Source organism: Stegostoma tigrinum, chromosome 33 (genome assembly GCF_030684315.1).
Source record: "Stegostoma tigrinum isolate sSteTig4 chromosome 33, sSteTig4.hap1, whole genome shotgun sequence".
NCBI lineage: Eukaryota > Metazoa > Chordata > Chondrichthyes > Orectolobiformes > Stegostomatidae > Stegostoma > Stegostoma tigrinum.
Window position 1 is genome coordinate 34,825,189 of NC_081386.1, and position 20,350 is coordinate 34,845,538.

General features: G+C 44.2%; 1 protein-coding gene across 1 annotated transcript in view; it reads right to left on the reverse strand.

The window, feature by feature from the left end:
- map2k1 (mitogen-activated protein kinase kinase 1) overlaps positions 1–17,932 on the reverse strand; it is a 55,243-nt gene extending 37,311 nt beyond the window's left edge. Inside the window, exon 1 of the mRNA XM_048562717.2 lies at positions 17,324–17,932. Within this exon, the coding sequence (XP_048418674.1) occupies positions 17,324–17,403 (80 nt within the window). The 5' untranslated portion in view covers positions 17,404–17,932. The remainder of the gene's footprint in view (positions 1–17,323) is intronic.
- Positions 17,933–20,350: the final 2,418 nt, after the last annotated feature.

Consider the following 20,350-nt stretch of genomic DNA (forward strand, 5'->3'; position numbering starts at 1 on the left):
TTTTGGAAGGTCGAATTTGAAAGCTGAGTACAGGATTAAGGATAGGATTCTTGGCAGCGTGGAGGAACAGAGGGATCTTGGTGTGCAGATACATAGATCCCTTAAAATGGCCACCCAAGTGGACAGGGTTGTTAAGAAAGCATATGGTGTTTTGGCTTTCATTAACAGGGGGATTGAGTTTAAGAGTCGTGAGATCTTGTTGCAGCTCTATAAAACTTTGGTTAGACCGCACTTGGAATACTGCGTCCAGTTCTGGGCGCCCTATTATAGGAAAGATGTGGATGCTTTGGAGAGGGTTCAGAGGAGGTTTACCAGGATGCTGCCTGGACTGGAGGGCTTATCTTATGAAGAGAGGTTGACTGAGCTCGGTCTCTTTTCATTGGAGAAAAGGAGGAGGAGAGGGGACCTAATTGAGGTATACAAGATAATGAGAGGCATAGATAGAGTCGATAGCCAGAGACTATTTCCCAGGGCAGAAATGGCTAGCACGAGGGGTCATAGTTTTAAGCTGGTTGGTGGAAAGTATAGAGGGGATGTCAGAGGCAGGTTCTTTACGCAGAGAGTTGTGAGAGCATGGAATGCGTTGCCAGCAGCAGTTGTGGAAGCAAGGTCATTGGGGTCATTTAAGAGACTGCTGGACATGCATATGGTCACAGAAATTTGAGGGTGCATCCATGAGGATCAATGGTCGGCACAACATTGTGGGCTGAAGGGCCTGTTCTGTGCTGTACTGTTCTATGTTCTATGTTCTAAACAACTGCACCTCCCAGTCGCCAACCATTTCCACTCCCCCTCCCATTCTTTAGATGGCATGTCCACCATGGGCCTCCTGCAGTGCCACAATGATGCCACCCGAAGGTTGCAGGAACAGCAACTCATATTCCGCTTGGGAACCCTGCAGCCCAATGGTATCAATGTGGACTTCACTAGCTTCAAAATCTCCCCTTCCCCCACCGCATCCCAAAACCAGCCCAGTTCGTCCCCTCCCCCCATTGCATCACACAACCAGCCCAGCTCTTCCCCTCCATCCACTGCATCCCAAAACCAGTCCAACCTGTCTCTGCCTCCCTAACTTGTTCTTCCTCTCACCCATCCCTTCCTCCCACCCCAAGCCGCACCCCCATCTACCTACTAACCTCATCCCACCTCCTTGACCTGTCCGTCTTCCCTGGACTGACCTATCCCCTCCCTACCTCCCCACCTAAACTCTCTCCACCTACCTTCTTTTCTCTCCATCTTCGGTCCGCCTCTCCCTCTCTCCCTATTTATTCCAGAACCCTCACCCCATCCCCCTCTCTGATGAAGGGTCTAGGCCCGAAACGTCAGCTTTTGTGCTCCTGAGATGCTGCTTGGCCTGCTGTGTTCATCCAGCCTCACATTTTATTATGCTGGAAAAGTGCAGCAGGTCTGGCAGCATCTGTGAAGGAAATAAAAAGTTAACGTTTCAGGTTTGGTTCTGAGAAAGGGTTACTGGACCTGAAAACATTAACTCTGTTTTCTCCTTCACAGATGCTGTCAACCTGCTGAGCTTTTCCAGCAACTTTGTTTTTGTTCCTGTTCATCACTATTGGGTTACCAATAGCCATGATCATTACCACTATACCATCATCTGCAATATACATGTAAATTTCAAAAATAACTCATAACTGGCGAGTGCTTTGGACTGGCCCGTGACACTGAAAGGTTTAAACAAGAGCATCAACTCGATGGAGTATACTGCCTTCATCCCAATGTCCTCATAAGGACATTACCAAATGAAAATTGATGTATGTTAGCACACTGCGTGTTTCTTACCTTACCTTTCCATCTGGCCAATTCCTTTCTGTTCTAAAATACAGCTTATTGGGTACCTGCCACATTATTTCAAATGCCCAACCCATCTCTGAATATCAAAATTTTTTCTTGATAATTTATTTGACCGAGGGTGGATCACAACCAAGCTCAACTTACTATCAGCAGCTTCCCTCATCAGTCACTAGTTCACACTTTCTAGCAGGAACCACAAGATGAATAGTGGCCTCAGGCAACTGTTCCCTCCTGAACTGTGATAATGGGAACTGCAGATGCTGGAGAATCCAAGATAATAAAATGTGAGGCTTGGATGCAGGAACAGCAACTCATATTCTGCTTGGGAACCCTGCAGCCCAATGGTATCAATGTGGACTTCACCAGCTTCAAAATCTCCCCTTCCCTCACCGCATCCCAAAACCAGCCCAGTTCGTCCCCTCCCCCCACTGCACCACACAACCAGCCCAGCTCTTCCCCTCCACCCACTGCATCCCAAAACCAGTCCAACCTGTCTCTGCCTCCCTAACCTGTTCTTCCGCTCACCCATCCCTTCCTCCCACCCCAAGCCGCACCTCCATTTCCTACCTACTAACCTCATCCTACCTCCTTGGCCTGTCCGTCTTCCCTGGACTGACCTATCCCCTCCCTACCTCCCCCACCTATACTCTCCTCTCCACCTATCTTCTTTTCTCTCCATCTTCGGTCCGCCTCCCCCTCTCTCCCTATTCACCCCATCCCCCTCTCTGATGAAGGGTCTAGGCCCAAAACATCAGCTTTTGTGCTCCTGAGATGCTGCTGGGCCTGCTGTGTTCATCCAGCCTCACATTTTATTACCCTCCTGAATTGTGTCCTGAGGCCAAACAAAATCCTCAGTCAGATCAACCAACTTAACTCAACGCAGATGGAAGATTAACCCATCAGCTGTCTCCCATTCTTTGTTAAGACCCCCATTACAACCCAACTTATTAAATTTTTATATCTTTTTTTAATAAGTTTTTGATAATCTGAACATTCCCAAACGTAAATTGTTGTGCAATTTTCTTTGCTAGCACTTCTGTGTGGATGCTGGGGGCTATGTTAAAGGTGAGACGTACATGTGAGGAGATAGTGTTGATTGAAATACACAGCACAAACTCCGTCTTCAAGCGAGATGCACAAGGTGCAATATCGTTCTTTGTAGAGTAAATTAATTTGGGTCAACAACATTTGTTCCACCATTCCTAAAATCTACATGCTGTTACATACAGCAGTGGGAGAGAGAAAAAAAAACTCAAACTAATTCCAAAATATTAAATGTATGATGTAATAAGAAAGGCATACTGCAGTTGTCATGACACTGTCAAATATCACAGAACTGAAGTTACCATGGAAACTGTGAAGAGTTGTTTTCACAAAAAACTCTCAATTATTCAAAATGTTTCTCTCACCTCTTAAGCAGCTCAAAACATTATGTTCCACTTGATTTTTAAAATTATTTTCTGCAGGGCAGCATTGCTGAGGCTGGAATTATTTTTAACCTTACATACCCATTGCCTATTGTCGAAGATCCACAGAAACATTAAAGGCCAGAGGAGGCCATTTTACCCATCATCTGTCCTGCCAATCAATTAGCTCATGGCTTATCTGGATCTTAATTCTGTTTACTCATCATTTGTGTGTATCCCTTGATACCGTTACGCCAAACACCTATGAACCTCAGCTGTCAAATCTCCAATCACAACTTTTTGATGTTGGACATGGGAGAGAATAAATTACTCTGCAAGATAAACCGCTACCCACATTTGCTCACAAATGTTGCTTAGCTCAGATTTTGAGATTCTGCTGCCTTTTTCTGGATCCATGGAAATAGTTTCTCTCCAACTAGCCTTGTGAATATTATATAATTTTAATGATCTTCATCTAAACTTTTGGAAATATAAGCCAAGTTTATGGAACTTGTCATTAAAATGTAACTCTTCTAGCCAATGTGTCAATTTAGTACTGCATTCACTCCATGTCCAATATTTATGTCCATATCAGATACTGAACACTTTCTTCATCTCAGTTTAAATCCTGGGACTACCTCTCTATAAGCATTATGGATGTACCTGCACTGAATGGATGCATTGGTTCGAGAAACCAGCTGGCCACCACCTTCTCAAGGGCAATTAGCACTGGGTAATAAATGCTGGCCCAGCCAGCAATGTTCACATCCCATGAAATGAATAAAAGGAAAGTCAAACCTGCATTTATGTCTGGCTCTAGAGTGAAAATGGCACTATGACTTCCTGAAGAATTCACTAAAGTAACCCTAATCTATTTCTCCATTCTGTACTGGCTTTCAACTTGGGAGCATTTTGGGGCATAAATCTTAGTCACTTAGGGTCTTGTTTGTTAGCCACCTCTTCCAGAGAAAGGCCACCAAACCACACACCAATCAGGTAGAGGCAAGGCCACTGCCAGGCTTTTTCCTGAAAAAAAAAACCTCAGGACAGAGCTAAGAGTGGTCAGAGGTTGGCACATGATGACCACTACAGAGGCAACTATGGCTACTACCAGCAGAGTGCTCCCAGAGTTCCAGCGTCATACACAGTGGGGAGTGATGACGGTGGGTTTGTACGAGGAGGGGTGGTGGGCAGGGGAGCTGGACACAGGGGAAGAAGTTTGGCTCCCAGTGGGCACCCACTGCCCAATGTCCAGTTGCTCAATCACTGACTGCCTTAGGTCACCCCACCTCGAGGTGACAAGTTACCCCAAGGGTAGCAACTGTTGGGGAAACTGCAGAGTCACAGACTCTCCTGCAGATGGGTTAACCTCAGCCATGCAGGCTTAGGCCTATAAGTCAGAGTATCGTCGAATCTCTTTGATGTTGAAACAGGCCATTCAGCCCAACATGTGCACATCAGCCCTCTAAACAGCATCTCACCTAGAACCATCCCCTCACCCTTTTCCTGTAACTGAACATTTCCCATGGCCAATCCACCTCACCTGCATATCTTTGGATTCTTAATCAACCACTTAAGGGACTCAAGAGGTGGCAGGGAACAGGCATACTGTCCCGTCTGGATTGTCCTGCTGGAGGTTTGTAAGGCAGCAGGGAATGGGTGTACCACCACTGCGTTGAAGTATGTGCCTTCCCACCTCCAGAAACAGAAGAATCCACGCTTGGAATCTGCCTACAGCTAATCAAGTTATCACCACGGGAACCGATGTGCTCGTGTAACCGGCCTTTTGTTACAATAGTATCAGAGATAATGGGAACTGCGGATGCTGGAGATTCCAAGATAATAAAATGTGAGGCTGGATGAACACAGCAGGCCAAGCAGCATCTCAGGAGCACAAAAGCTGACGTTTCGGGCCTAGACCCTTCATCAGAGAGGGGGATGGGGAGAGGGAACTGGAATAAATAGGGAGAGAGGGGGAGGCGGACCGAAGATGGAGAGTAAAGAAGATAGGTGGAGAGAGTGTAGGTGGGGAGGTAGGGAGGGGATAGGTCAGTCCAGGGAAGACGGACAGGTCAAGGAGGTGGGATGAGGTTAGTAGGTAGCTGGAGGTGCGGCTTGGGGTGGGAGGAAGGGATGGGTGAGAGGAAGAACCGGTTAGGGAGGCAGAGACAGGTTGGACTGGTTTTGGGATACAGTGGGTGGGGGGGGGGAAGAGCTGGGCTGGTTGTGTGGTGCAGTGGGGGGAGGGGATGAACTGGGCTGGTTTAGGGATGCAGTGGGGGAAAGGGAGATTTTGAAACTGGTGAAGTCCACATTGATACCATATGGCTGCAGGGTTCCCAGGCGGAATATGAGTTGCTGTTCCTGCAACCTTCGGGTGGCATCATTGTGGCACTGCAGGAGGCCCATGATGGACATGTCATCAAGAGAATGGGAAGGGGAGTGGAAATGGTTTGCGACTGGGAGGTGCAGTTGTTTGTTGCGAACTGAGCGGAGGTGTTCTGCAAAGCGGTCCCCAAGCCTCCGCTTGGTTTCCCCAATGTAGAGGGAGCCACACCGGGTACAGTGGATGCAGTATACCACATTGGCAGATGTGCAGGTGAACCTCTGCTTAATGTGGAATGTCATCTTGGGGCCTGGGATGGGGGTGAGGGAGGAGGTGTGGGGACAAGTGTAGCATTTCCTGCGGTTGCAGGGGAAGGTGCCGGGTGTGGTGGGGTTGGAGGGCAGTGTGGAGCGAACAAGGGAGTCACGGAGAGAGTGGTCTCTCCGGAAAGCAGACAGGGGTGGGGATGGAAAAACGTCTTGGGTGGTGGGGTTGGATTGTAAATGGCGGAAGTGTCGGAGGATAATGCGTTGTATCCGGAGGTTGGTAGGGTGGTGTGTGAGAACGAGGGGGATCCTCTTGGGGCGGTTGTGGCGGGGGCGGGGTGTGAGGGATGTGTCGCGGGAAATGCGGGAGACGCGGTCAAGGGCGTTCTCGATCACCGTGGGGGGAAAGTTGCGGTCCTGAAAGAACTTGGACATCTGGGATGTGCGGGAGTGGAATGTCTTATCGTGGGAGCAGATGCGGCGGAGGCGGAGGAATTGGGAATAGGGGATGGAATTTTTGCAGGAGGGTGGGTGGGAGGAGGTGTATTCTAGGTAGCTGTGGGAGTCGGTTGGCTTGAAATGGACATCAGTTACAAGCTGGTTGCCTGAGATGGAGACTGAGAGGTCCAGGAAGGTGAGGGATGTGCTGGAGATGGCCCAGGTGAACTGAAGGTTGGGGTGGAAGGTGTTGGTGAAGTGGATGAACTGTTCGAGCTCCTCTGGGGAGCAAGAGGCGGCGCCGATACAGTCATCAATGTACCGGAGGAAGAGGTGGGGTTTGGGGCCTGTGTAGGTGCAGAAGAGGGACTGTTCCACGTAACCTACAAAGAGGCAGGCATAGCTGGGGCCCATGCGGGTGCCCATGGCCACCCCCTTAGTCTGTAGGAAGTGGGAGGAGTCAAAAGAGAAGTTGTTAAGTGTGAGGACGAGTTCAGCGAGGCGGATGAGAGTGTCGGTGGAGGGGGGCTGGTCAGGCCTGCGGGACAGGAAGAAGCGGAGGGCCTTGAGGCCATCTCCATGCGGAATGCAGGTGTATAGGGACTGGACGTCCATGGTGAATATGAGGTGTTGGGGGCCAGGGAATTGGAAGTCCTGGAGGAGGTGGAGGGCGTGGGTGGTGTCACGGACGTAGGTGGGGAGTTCCTGGACCAAAGGGGAGAAAATGGAGTCCAGATAGGTGGAGATGTTACAATACCTCTGTTTCAGGCCTAATCAAAGCAACAATCCCTTCCCACTCTGGCTAATGGTAACTTTTCCAAAGCATATTCTTTGTGGTAATTTTGGGAGATTTTGGAATAAGAACAGAATTATCATCAGGTCTGTGCTATAGTACCACTAACCTACAGCTATTTAGAAATTAACTCAGGCTGCTTCAAACTACATTTTACTTAAGGCCTTTAGAGCAGGAAATGAACAGAGACTCAGCTTCTGGGCTGGACTGGACTGGAACCCTGTCCTAAATGTGTCGCATAAATATCTAGATACTATGAACTGTTCTGATCCCAATATTATAATGACAGACATTGGTCAAGACGCAAGGAATTACTAGAATTAATCAAAACTGAAAAGTTGTATCCTTCAGAAACAAAGTTAGCAGGCTAGGGCGCTTGTTCTATAGAAAAGAAATAGACAGGAAACCTGGCAGCGGCTTTTAACATAATGAAAAGGTTTGGTAGGGTGGATGTAGCACGTTGGCCTGTGATGTGCATAAATACCAGTATGGATCTGCTGTGCTGTAAATACTGCAACTGGAACCTTACTATCACCGTTTACATTGACCTCCACTGCATTCTCTGCTCTGAATTTTCATTCCAACAGAATACAGCCGATTGATTAATGTGTTGCAACAAGGAATTGCAGGGTGTGTTTGTTTTTGTAAACTCTCAGCAGGATGAATTCCTGAACCTGGATCAGGTGAAGGCACCAAGCAGCATCTGGAAGAGTTTCAACCCAGGTTGCAAGACCATATAGTATATAAAATAACCTTCAGTAGCTGCTGAATTAGGAAGAGGGACATAAATTGAGGGCCATTACTGAAGGTAAGTTTGCAACAGTTTTTGTAGCTAAAGACTGGAATACATTGACGTATTGAAACCAAGCCAATCATGACGTGTAATGGGAAATTTAGATAAACAGATGAAGAAAATTTTAAATATTATGAAAAGTCACCAGGGATTGAGAATATTTGTAGTTCTGGTTTCAACTTCCACCCCTAGGTTCAAGTACAAAAATGAAGGTAAGCACTCCAATGCAGGAGTGCAGCATGGCCACACTAACAGAGGTAATGGGAACCTCAGATGCTGGAGAATCCAAGATAACAAAGTGTGAAGCTGGATGAACACAGCAGGCCAAGCAGCATCTCAGGAGCACAAAAGCTGACGTTTCAGGCCTAGACCCTTCAACAGAGAGAAGGCCCGAAACGTCAGTTTTTGTGCTCCTGAGATGCTGCTTGGCCTGCTGTGTTCATCCAGCTTCACACACTATCAGAGGTGCTGTCTTTCAGAGGAGATATAAAATTGAAACTCCACCCACCTGCTCAGGGGGAGTATAAAATATCCCATGGTGCTATTTTGAAGAGGAATGGCAGGGCACTATCCCTGGGACCCTGGCCAATACTTATCTGATGATCAACAACAAACACAAAGTACAAATTATTTGTTCACGGTTATATCTTTGTTTGTGGGAACTTGTTCTGGGAAAATGCTGCCAGCAATTTCCAACAATGGCTACACTGCAAAGCTATTTCATTGGCTGCAAAGCTGAGAGACACATGGTTGTGGTGGAAGGCACTTTATAAATGCAATGCTTTCTTTAGACAGTTTCGACCTGAAACTAGCTGAAGTTCAACAGGCTAAAGCTTTCTAACGTCCCAATTTGCCTCAGGGCAAGCAGTTTAAATAAGTGGCACATCACTCAGTTCATTCTCAGGCACTCAACAGATCAGTGGCCAAGACTGACGCCTGTTAAGCCTCAGAATCAAGCCAGTCTATGGTATTTATCAACAACAACTTTTTATTTATGTAATACCTTTAATATAGCAAATAGTCTACTTGTTTATTAAATAGGGACTATCAGTTAAAATTTGACACCAAATCAAAATGATGGTAATAAGGGGGCAGGTGACCAAAAGCTTGATCAAAATTGTACATTTTACAGAGTATCTTTAAGGTGGAAAGGTTTAGAGAAAGAATTCCAGAGCGCAGAATTGAAGCAGCCGAGGGCGTAGCTTCCAATGGCGGAGTAATTAAGATCAGGCTGCGCAATATGTCAGAGGTCTCAGATGGTGGTGGGGACAGGCAAGTTTACAGGGACAGAGTGGCCAGGGAGGGATTTGAGAAATACAACTTTGTAAAACTGATCTGTTCAAATGAGGAGAGGCTCTATACTGAGGTACAAAATGGCAGAAGGACAAACTTAAACATAATACAATCAATAACTGTTATTAAGATCATCAACACACAAGGCCAGGTTGTGACGGACACAGACTTGCTACTGAGTTGTAAATGTAACCACTCTCATTGGGAGAGCTGTTGAGAAAAAGAAAATCATTTTCAAATGACCTTTATTTTGCTAGCAGCACTGTCACAGTGGAGAATTTATAATGTGTTCAACAGCAATGAGAGAGAAGAAAAATATGCAAATAAACAAAGTCAATCACTGGCTTTAATCAGAGGCTCTAATCTAACCATCAACAAAGAAGGGAAAGGATTTACATTACCTGGAACATTTAAACAAAATATTTAGTGTATGAGAACATAACGTTTGCTGCTGTTTAGGTAAATGTGACAACTATTTGCATCTCTAACAATATCACATGAACAGAGAGAGAGTGAAAAACTGACCAGATTGACTTTGGCAATATTTGGCTGACTGCTAGTAGGCGGTTAAATATCGGCAAACCCCTCTGCTTGGATTCAGGTGCTTCAACAAGGTGTGTTACTAGCACCAGAGGCAGTGACATAGTCATAATGTCACTGTAATAGTAATCCAGAAACTGCAGAGAATGTTCTCGAGACATGGGTTCAAAACCTACGGTGGCAGATGGTGAGATTTGGAAGAAAGACCTGGCCTAATTGTACATTACTCACATCGATTGTTCGGTTTCACTCTGGTGGTGCAATGGAAATGTTGCTAGCTCTGAGCCAGGAGGCCCGGAATCACTTCCACCTACTGAATAGTGTCATAACACGTCTGAACACGTTGATTGAAAAACAAAATCTTCCCATTGTTGGGAGTTGATACAACTAGCTACAAACAGTTTTACATTAATTTTGTAGTTGTCAGTATTAAAGTGACAGGAACAAGACAAGGCTTACATGAAGTCACTTATATCTGTCCATCACTCAAAATACAGTAGCATGGTGGTTCAGTGGTTAGCCTCACAGCACCAGGGAACCGGGTTCGATTCCAGCCTTGGGTGAGTGGTGCATTTTGTGTCAGTGTGGATTTCTGCCAGGTAACTGGTTTCTTCCCACAGTCCAAATACATGCAGATTAGGTGGATTGGCCATGGTAAATTCAGGGTTACAGGGATTGGGTTGGGGGCTGGGTGTAGATGGGATGTTCTTCAGCGGGTCATTGCAGACTTGATGGCCTCTTTCTACACTACAGGGTTTCTATTATTCTGAATTAGCTCACAATCGATTCATATTTTAATTCCATCAACTATACCCAAAGTCCTTATCAAACAACAAACAAACTCTCAAGCTATGGAAGTCTCAGCATAAAAACAGATTTAAAATAACTACACCCTTCAACATTCACTTGAGGACCTCATGTAAAAGGAGGCACCCAAGGAAGTGCAGAACTCTGACGGTACTGCATTACAATGTCAACTTAGAATTAAGTGCTTAAGTACTAGTGAGACTAAAACCCATACCTTCTGACCTGGTGAGAAAGCTCCAGAGAACTGAAAAGAATGACATACATGTTTACAGTAGCTTTCACAACCTCAAGACATGCTGAAGTGTATTATAGACAATGAAATACTTCTGGAAATAAGATAATGTTGTAATGTTGTAAGCACAGCAATAAATTTGAACATAAATTCCCACAAACTGTATTGAGTGAATAATGAAAAGTGAGATACGTTTGTGGTCCAAGAGATCTGGGGGACCAGGCACCGCATCTTTAAAGTCTCAGAAAATAATCACAGAAGGCAATAGAATGTTGGGCCAAACATTTAGAGGACTAGAATAGAAAAAGGAGGTTGAAGTTTTGCATTAGCTGCATCAGGCTCCGGTTAGACCACACCAGAAGCTACTGGTAGCAGGTTTGGTCACTACACCAGTTCTGTGATTTGCTGAACTCCAAAGGTTCAAATATGCGAAGAGGTCACACAAACTAGAGTTGTATTTAGATGGAAATGTAAGCCTTTAAAGAATAATGTGATCAAGTTTTCAAGATTTTTAGGGAAACGCATAAAGTCAACAGACAGAAACTAATTTTCATATGCCTATTTTAATCGTCCTACCTGTCTTTTTGTTTTATAATTAGTACGTAATGTTAGTTGAGGAATAAATGTTTTCCAGCATACTGGAGACAATTCTTCTGCTCTCCGTTGAACAGTGCCATGGGATCATTTATATCCACGAGGGGGCACACGGGGCATCAATTTAACATCTCATCAAAGGATGAAATTTCAACCATGCGGGCCCCCCTCATTACTGACCATACCCACCCCCCCACCCCCGGCAACACAGACCTCCCTCAGCACCGAGCCCCCCCAACAGTGCCCGCTCCCTCAGTACGGCAACAGAAGTGTAGGCTCAGATTTCTGAGCTCAAGTTATTGGAGTGAAATTTGAATCCACAACCTTCTGATTCCGAAGTGAGAATATTACCCACTGAGTTGCAGCTGACAATTAAACTGCTGTTCTGCGCTAAAATTATATTAATTTTCTTCATGCCTTCCAAAAGTAGTCAAGTTTAAAACTACATTTGAGAATATTAACCCATTTCTGTAGCCTACAAATATTTTCTTAATCTCAGCAACTCCCAAACTAAAAAACTTTCCAACAGAATGCAAAGAAACTAATATCAAAAATTCCTATACAATTTACAATGTTTTAAAGAAAAAAATTCCCTTTGCACACATTTACTTATTATTATAAGTGCTCACTTTCTACAAGCATTTAAAGTCTTTCTTTGTGCATCAGCAGCAAGATCATCCATTTTATATATTTATTTTCTGCTCAAAATATGTTGACCTACGGTGTCAATTTCAATATATATTCCGGCTCCTTTAATGCAGCTGCGTTTTTGCCACTTCACTTCTGAGATGGACCCCTATTTGTGTGAGTTATAATATTTTTGATGAAGACAGTCCCCTGAATGCAACTGAATACAAGGTTAGCAATACCAGAATCTGATAAGCAAAAATTGCAGGATTTTAAAACTTTGGAGAAGTAGTTCTGAACATACAAGAGAATGACAAATTGAATTGTTTGCTGATTAGTTTCACATCCATTGCAACTCCAATTGCTTACAGTGGGTCTGTTGGCTATCACATTGTAAGCTGCTGGATTGTTGACCCAAACACTTTGCCAAGTACAGGTTTGAGAAGTCCAACAGATTTGGTACTCAGGAGAGAGTGGGCAGAACCCAATCAGTTACCTGGAGGTGGCCTTGGGGGTTAGGAGGTAAATTTCAGAAAATATGTCATCATTGCAGCCTTCTGACGCTTTCACACCTCCAAGTGAATTTGCTGCGAGGTGAACAAAACTGGCAGCAGTTAACAGCTCGTTAGGAAAAAGTAAGAAAACACAGAGACAAACTGGCAATATTGCAGGATCTTAGCAGCAGCAGTAAGGACTCGCTGAGGCAATTGGCTGGAACAATCTCTAGGCATCAGATCAGTGAGATGTTCTTTCATTCCTCTACCCCAGAGCTTCAGGAGGCAGAGAGCCAAGGCATTTAGCCATACTGATACAGGATCACCCATCAGAATGGTGGTCAGCCATTTGAGGCCACAATTTACTTCAAGCTTCTTCTTCAGGGGGCACTTCCATTCCTTGGCACCCATGTGGGCTTCAACCTCCAGAGGCAGTGCTCACCTCTAAGCCAGGCTGTCTACTGCCCACGTACTTGTGTACGCCCACTGATATTCCCATCTATGCAACCTGCCTGGCCCCTGTCACTTAGCCACCTCAAGGAAGATTCATGGGCAGCTGGAGCTCTTAAATGAGGAAAAGTACCAGCCTTGGTAATTTAAACACAAAGCAACAAGATTCTGTTCTTGGCCTCAAATGGGCACAGACATTGCAGCAAACAGCATCATCATTCATTTCAAATGAAGCCATTTCTAATTGTCCTCTGAAGTTACTCCTCCATGAAATCAGAAGATTGAAGTGGGTAATACAGTTGATCTGGTGCACACAGACTTTCAAAAGCTGTTTGATAAAGAATCATATAACAGGATACCAGCAAAGTTAAAATCCATGAGATAAAAGGGATAGTTGCAACCCAGACATGAAGTTGGCTGAGTGGCAAGAAACAGTGTGTTGGTTATTTTCCAAACTGAAGGCAAGTATACAGCAAGTTCCCCAGAGTATATGCCAGCATTGCTGTATATTTTTATTGTTATGTTAATGGCTTAAACTTGGGCATCCAGGACCTAATTTCAATATTTGTAGATGATATAAAACTTAAGGATATGTGAAGTGAGGAAGATACTGATATTTCAAGAGGGCACAAGTAGGCTGCTGGAATGATGGAAACAGGGCAGATTAAACACAATGCAGAGAAATGTTAACTGGTACAACACTGAAGTAGGAAGAATGAGGAGGAGCCATACAAAATGAAGGTTACAATTCGACAAGGGCTGCAGGAACAGAGACCTGGAGCAATACTTTCTCATTATTTTTCAGTGTGCCATCTTCAGAGATCAGTGCATGGCAATGAAACTGAAACTGGAGGTCAATGCATCAGCACACTGTTCCCCATGCACAGAACCTCAGAGCAGCTACACAGAGGGAACAGTGACCCACAGGCATGTGCACACAAATCATTAACATGGCAGACCATGGAACATTCCTGTCTGGTAATTGCTGTGCAGTGTCCATTCATCTATTGTCATAGAATCTGCACGTTCTCACCAATATACCATGCTTCAGCGGATCCTTACATGCAGGGTATATGGTAGACAACATTGGCTGAGTCACATGAGTATCTGCCACGTACATGGTGGTGGTGTTCCCACGACACTACCATCACACCGGGAACAGACAAGAATGCTCCCTCCCAGTGGGGGAACACTTCAACAGTCAAGGACATTCAACCTCCGATCTTCAGGCAAGTGTCCCCCCAGGGGACCTTCGAGATACACAACAACACAGAATCACAGAGCAGAAACTGACAGCTAAGTTCGGTATCTATGAAGACAGCCTCAACCATGATCTTGGGTTCATATCACGCTACATGTGACCCACCTCCTCTCCAATACTGTAAAATCTTCCTTACTATCCTGTTTTGACACCTTCACCTTGATAACTCGTTATGATCTCTTTACCTTAATTAGTTTGTACAGTTTTGGATTATTTGTTACTTTGTTAGACCCTTGGCATGCGACTCATACCTATCACGTTATTCCAGCCAGTTGGTTTGTCTCCTGTGCTATCTTATTATTATTAATATTTTGTATTTATCTCACTTCCTCAATTAATCGGGTTAAAGTAATCTTTTCATTTGTTACTTCAGCTGTTGACACTTTACTCACATTGACTGACTCTCTTGGTCACCTCATAGGCCGGTTATTTGGCCTGTCAACACTCCTCTCACACCATTTGTATGACCGTTTGATCCCTCTGACTATAAAGTGTGTGCCTCGATTTTCTCTTCACTTCAAATGCTTGTGATTTCAAGCAAAACTGTTGGACTATAACCTGGTTCATGTGATTTTTGACCCTGTTTTTCTCTTCATAGATACTGGCAGACCTGCCGAGTCTCTCCAGCACATATTTTTTCTAAAAGAGAAAAAAAGGTATCAATTTAAGTTCAATCATATAAGTAACATGAGGAAAAACCTTTTCACACACGGAATGGTTAGGGTCTGGAATACACTGTCAGGCAGTTCCAACTATCACTTTCAAGAGGGAATTGGATAATAAAGATCAAATAATTGCACTGAGACAAGCAGAGTTGATTTTGCACACAGCAGTAGCAGCATCATGGGCCAAATGATGTGCGCCCATGCCGTAACCAGTTTTTTAATTTCATTTTTGCTATTGTGTTATTACTGGGTTTCACAATGATTCAATGTTTACAGCCACAAATTAAAGCTACTTGACATTCTGCTTCTTCCAAGTTAAATGATTAGTATCAAATGGAAGAGCGTTTCATTATTCTATGGACTACATTTCCTCTAGTTGCAACCACAGCTGCTTCCAAACAGGCCAATCCCAGGAATTTGTAATCTCCCATACTGCTTTTCCAGATTGCTTGTCACATTTTTGACCATGTGCTGGAATTACTAGGTGGTAACTGCATCTCAAACAACAGCTACTAGAAAACATAAGCTGCCACCCTGAACATTCATGGTCCATTCCAAAAGTTGGGCCTCGTTTGCAACAGGGTAATGGACTTAGAACACACAACCCCTGCAGTGTGGAAACAGGCCATTTGCCCAACAAATCCACACCACCTCTCCAAACAGCATCCCATCCAGGCCCATTCTCCTAGCCCTGCATTTCCCACGTCCAACTCACCCAACATAAACATCCCTGGGCACTATGGGCAATTTAGCATGGCCAAAGCGCCTATCCTGCAGATCTTTGGAATGTGGGAGGAAACCAGAGGGAACCCACGCAGATACAGGGAGAACGTGCAAACTCTACACAGACAGTTGCCCGAGGCTGGAATTGAACCTGGGTCACTGGCACTGTGAGGCAGCAGTACTAACCACTGAGCAACTGTGCCGCTTTGCACTTAGATAATGATTTCCATAAATCAGGACTTCCCAGACTGGATTAAAGCCAATAAAAGTAATTCTTGATGTGCCATCCCTATTACATTGTAGGAAGCACAGCAGCAAATTTTTGCACAGGAGATCCCACAAACAGATCTATGATGGTTAAGTACTAGCCCCAGGGTACTGATCAGATTCTCCCTGCTCTTCTTCAAACCAAGCCACATGATCTTTTGTATCCACTCGAGGTGATCACATTGACTCGGTTTAACAGCTAGTTTGAACTTTGACACCCATGACTGTACAGCACTCCCTCAATGATGAACTGTTTGAAAGCAAACTTCATCCCCTATTCTCCTGACTCAGTAAGTCAATGGGCCGTAACAGATAAGCTCAATCTCAGTGGAGACTAAGAGGGGGCTGCAGTGTCATCTGCTCAGACTGGAGTTTTGGAGCCTAAAGGGGCAGTCCAGCCCCAAAAAATGAAAATGTAACTACAGCTGGAAACTCCATTGGCCAGGCTGCCATCCGTTAATGTTCAGTGCGGGCACAACACCCCATTACCAAATTATTGTAACCAGTCTCAAGTTAGTCACATCCTCATTCAAGATAAAACCTGAAATTGAGGCCAGCATTCCCAACAGTACTGAGGGAGTGCTTCACTGTCAGACAGACCACCTTTCAGACTAGACAAGAGACTGCGACACAAAGGTAAAATATCAGAAATACATGGTTATTCTCTGCTGCCCTGCAATCAGGCATGCTTTTGTTATTTATATTAGCATACGACTGAAAATTAAAAATGCCAAAGATTTGTCCAATTCTCACAACATCATTGACTACAACACTAACATGAAAATACACATTAAAATTTATATAGAAGTCCAGGGATATAAATTCTAGGTCACTATATTACTCATCTACATGTTATTCCTGCCGACTTGAACATTTTGAAATCCCCATGTTCACATACAATGCAAAGTCTACCTAAAGTTGTCGCATCTTAACAACACTTCCTAGAGGTGGTGTGCTGCCTCCACAGGAACGAAGTCGTAATTGCAGTGTGATGTTTACATGGGATCATTTACAAAGTAAACTGCCCAAGGGAGTTTATATTATAGAAAAGAATAGAATCCATTATTTATACTCAAACCCCTAAACCACATCTCCTTTAAGATGATATTTGGTTCTGACCCCCTGCCTCCACCCTTCTGAAGGATATCAACTAAATGGTTTCAAAAGCTCACAGGAGGATCAGATCGTTCCCTAAACACTCTGCCCACAAGTATGCTCAACAGTATATTTATCTTCGGGGAATGGCGGAGGTTGACTGAACTAGGCTGTCTCAACGTGTGTAAATATCGTGGCAGGCAACAAAAGCTCCTTCAAATCAAATTATGTGCCCTTTCTCTCTGAAAGAACCCAGGCCCACACCCTGCGGGTCCCATGTTAAACCTGCTCTGAAACTGGAGAAACCCACTGCCTAGATATTTACAACCCGCCGTCCTAAAGAGAAACACTATTCTCTTCCTCAGTCACCCGCTCAGGACAATGCGAGGAATCCGCGTTACTGCTGCTGTTCCCGGGATAATGAGAGATGGAGAGGAATTCTCTTACTCTGCGGAAGTGGTCCCATTCAGAGCCGAGCCATCGGGACTCGGGTGTAGCTGGATCGGTCCCGGCTTCTTCTTGGGCATGTTGTGGCCAGAGGGAGCGGCGCTGGCTTTATACACACACACACGTGTGTGCTTTGTGTCTGTCCAAGTGAGAGCTGCTCCTTCACTCTGCCGCCGCTCTGTCCGTTTTGTTGCTACTTTACAAATTCAGTTCCGCCTTTTCCCGGCGAGGCTGCTCGCGAGAAACGTCAAACGCTGCGAGCTCTCGTTTCCTGAGGATCTAAAACAACCCCCCGCCCTCAGCACAGGCTCCCCCCCTCTCCCAAAGAGCCCGGTGCCCTCGCACTGTGCCCGCTCTCAGGGGCGGAGGTAACAATGTAACAAGCTGCAGGCGCCTGATACTCTTCACCGAACTCTGCCCGGTGATACTTGCCAACCTCTCAGGGAACACATTTTTCCCTGTCTGTAAAATCGTCAATCCCAACCTGGGTCTGCGGAAATGCGTCACCGATATATCTACACGCAAAAAAAATGGCATGCTATTTAAATGTGAGGTGCATGCTGCTCGGTCAGTCCTGGACAGAGAGAAATCTTTCAGGCAGAGGCAGCCTTCAACGAAGAGAATTTCCTCCTAACTCCATAGACCGACTTTAGTGCAGGAGCAATAGAGTCAGTTCCTAGAGGAAACTGTCAAAATTAGAAACTACACGCCCAATTATAATTGGAGAATATAAAGAGTCATTTGAGGAAAAGCAAATGGATATATAAAACTTGGGTATTTAGAAGTGATTATTTTATAACGTGGTTTTAACTAGGTCTCAACAAAAGTGCTTTATGTGTTATTAAATAATCTATGTGTGACTAAACTTTGTTTTCTATTATAAAGTTTTCTTTACGTTTAGAATGAAAATTACGGGGTGGTGTGTCTTTTTCAGTGTGATAGGTTTACATAAGCATTCCCATTATTAAAATGGACATAGGGATAACAGTTTATACACTACAGACTGAGTTATAGTCACACAGCACCTTTCCACAACATCAGAATGTCACCGAGTTCTTTACTCAGTGATTTACTTTTTGAAGGCTTTTCATGATTATGGGGTAGATAATTGCCTTCTTCAGCTATAAACTCCACTTCCCCTTCATTCCATGTGGAAGTGAAGTAAGATGTTCTAAAGCAACAGTCTGCACATATTTTCTAATTATCTACTTTTGCCGATGTTTATGGTCACTATCGAATTTTCCCTTTTAAAAATTTTGTTGATATTTCACTGACTGGGTCACAGTGTAATTGCTTAGTTTAGCCTTTAGGTGGCTTTGTAGGTCACATTTTTGAAATATTTCTTCGAATCCGATCCTTAGTCTCTTGTACAGACATGTTAAAGTTTTGTTTCATTCTTTGTAATAGTTAAATTTGCATTCATCTAACTACTTGTTTCATGTCCATTGACTCAATGCTTTTGGCATTTATTAGGCCTTGATGTCTGTCAAATTATGGTCCCACGTCCCTTAGTGAGTGCCCCACATAAATACATAATCTTTCCGTTCCCTCAGAGATAGTAAGAACTGTAGGTGCTGGTGACACAGTGTGGAGCAACAGGAACACAGCAGGCCAGGCAGCATCAGAGGTGCAGGAAAGCAGAAAACCCTGAAGAAGGTCCTGAAGTGAAAGATCAGCTTTCCTGCTCCTCTGATGCTGCCTGGCCTGCTGTGTTATCTTTCTGTTCCCTCTTAGCATATACCTTCAATTGAGCTCCATCTATCATCAGCCACTCCCCAAGTCCCTCCAAATAACATTCAAACCCACAATTATCACCTAAATGAAGGCAAAATACTGCAGATGCAAGAAATCTGAAACAACCACAGAGAATGCTCAAGAAACTCAGCAGGTCTAGCAACATCTATGGAGAGAGAAAGTGTTAATGTTTCGAGCATGGTATAACTGTTCTTTAAAAAGTTTTTTCTGTTTCTCTCTCCACAGAAGCTGCCAAACCTGCTGAGTTTCCACAGCACAATTACAACTTTCTGATACTAGCAACCAATGGACTTTGATGTACAATTTCTTGTCAGCAACATGATGGAGTAACATTCTTAAAGGCCAAGTCAGCATTTATTGGCAAGCCCTCATTTCCCCAAAGTGGAGGAAGGGTTGGCAGTGGAGCATCACCTTCACGGATTGTTGCATGGTAGGACTGAATTGCTATTCACTGCTTTCACATGGGACTGGAATCACACATAAACCAGAATGTCAAGTTCTTTGCCAAAACATCTTGGTTTTGAGACAGTTTCATGGCCACTTTTACAGATGTTAGTTTTTATTTCTATTTTAAATTCCATAATTCGTACTTTTCATCTGTTTACTACACTTTGGCAGCATTATCCAGAAGACATAGTGATGGTTTTCTGATGTGCACTGAAAATATTCAATTCTGTGTCACCATGACTTCTCTCAACTCTTCACGTGTCACTAAGTTATCAGACTGTTTGTTCAAAATCCAGGATAAGTGGAGCAGAATTTTTTTCCCAATTAAAACTGGGAAGACTGAAGTTATGATCTTCAATCCCAATCAAAAATGTAACTCTCCATTTTGCAATCTAATAAGGGAAGGACATTTTAAAAGAGTGGGAGCATTGAGGAGCTGCCAGCCCTGAATACAACTTAGATTTTCAACCGGGCACTTGATGAAAAAAATCACCTGCTCTACGTAGAATATTAACTAAATTTTTTTAAAGCTCGCAATTCATTTTCATTATTAATGAAGGAAAAATGTAACAGAGTTCCAGGCATTGCACCACATTGCACCACTCCTACCACATTCTTTATATCATGGCTCAATGCGTTATACCACTACATCCAGTGGCAACCCTTGCATCCACGCAATTAAATACAGTGTGGACACAGGCTGAAATTCTGTTTGAGTTATCCAAGTAATATAAGAATATATTGTAGCAATATTGGAAACAAGGAAGTAATTATAAGACTGTAATCTTATTGAGAAATATAGTTGTGGTTTCTGACATGGACCAA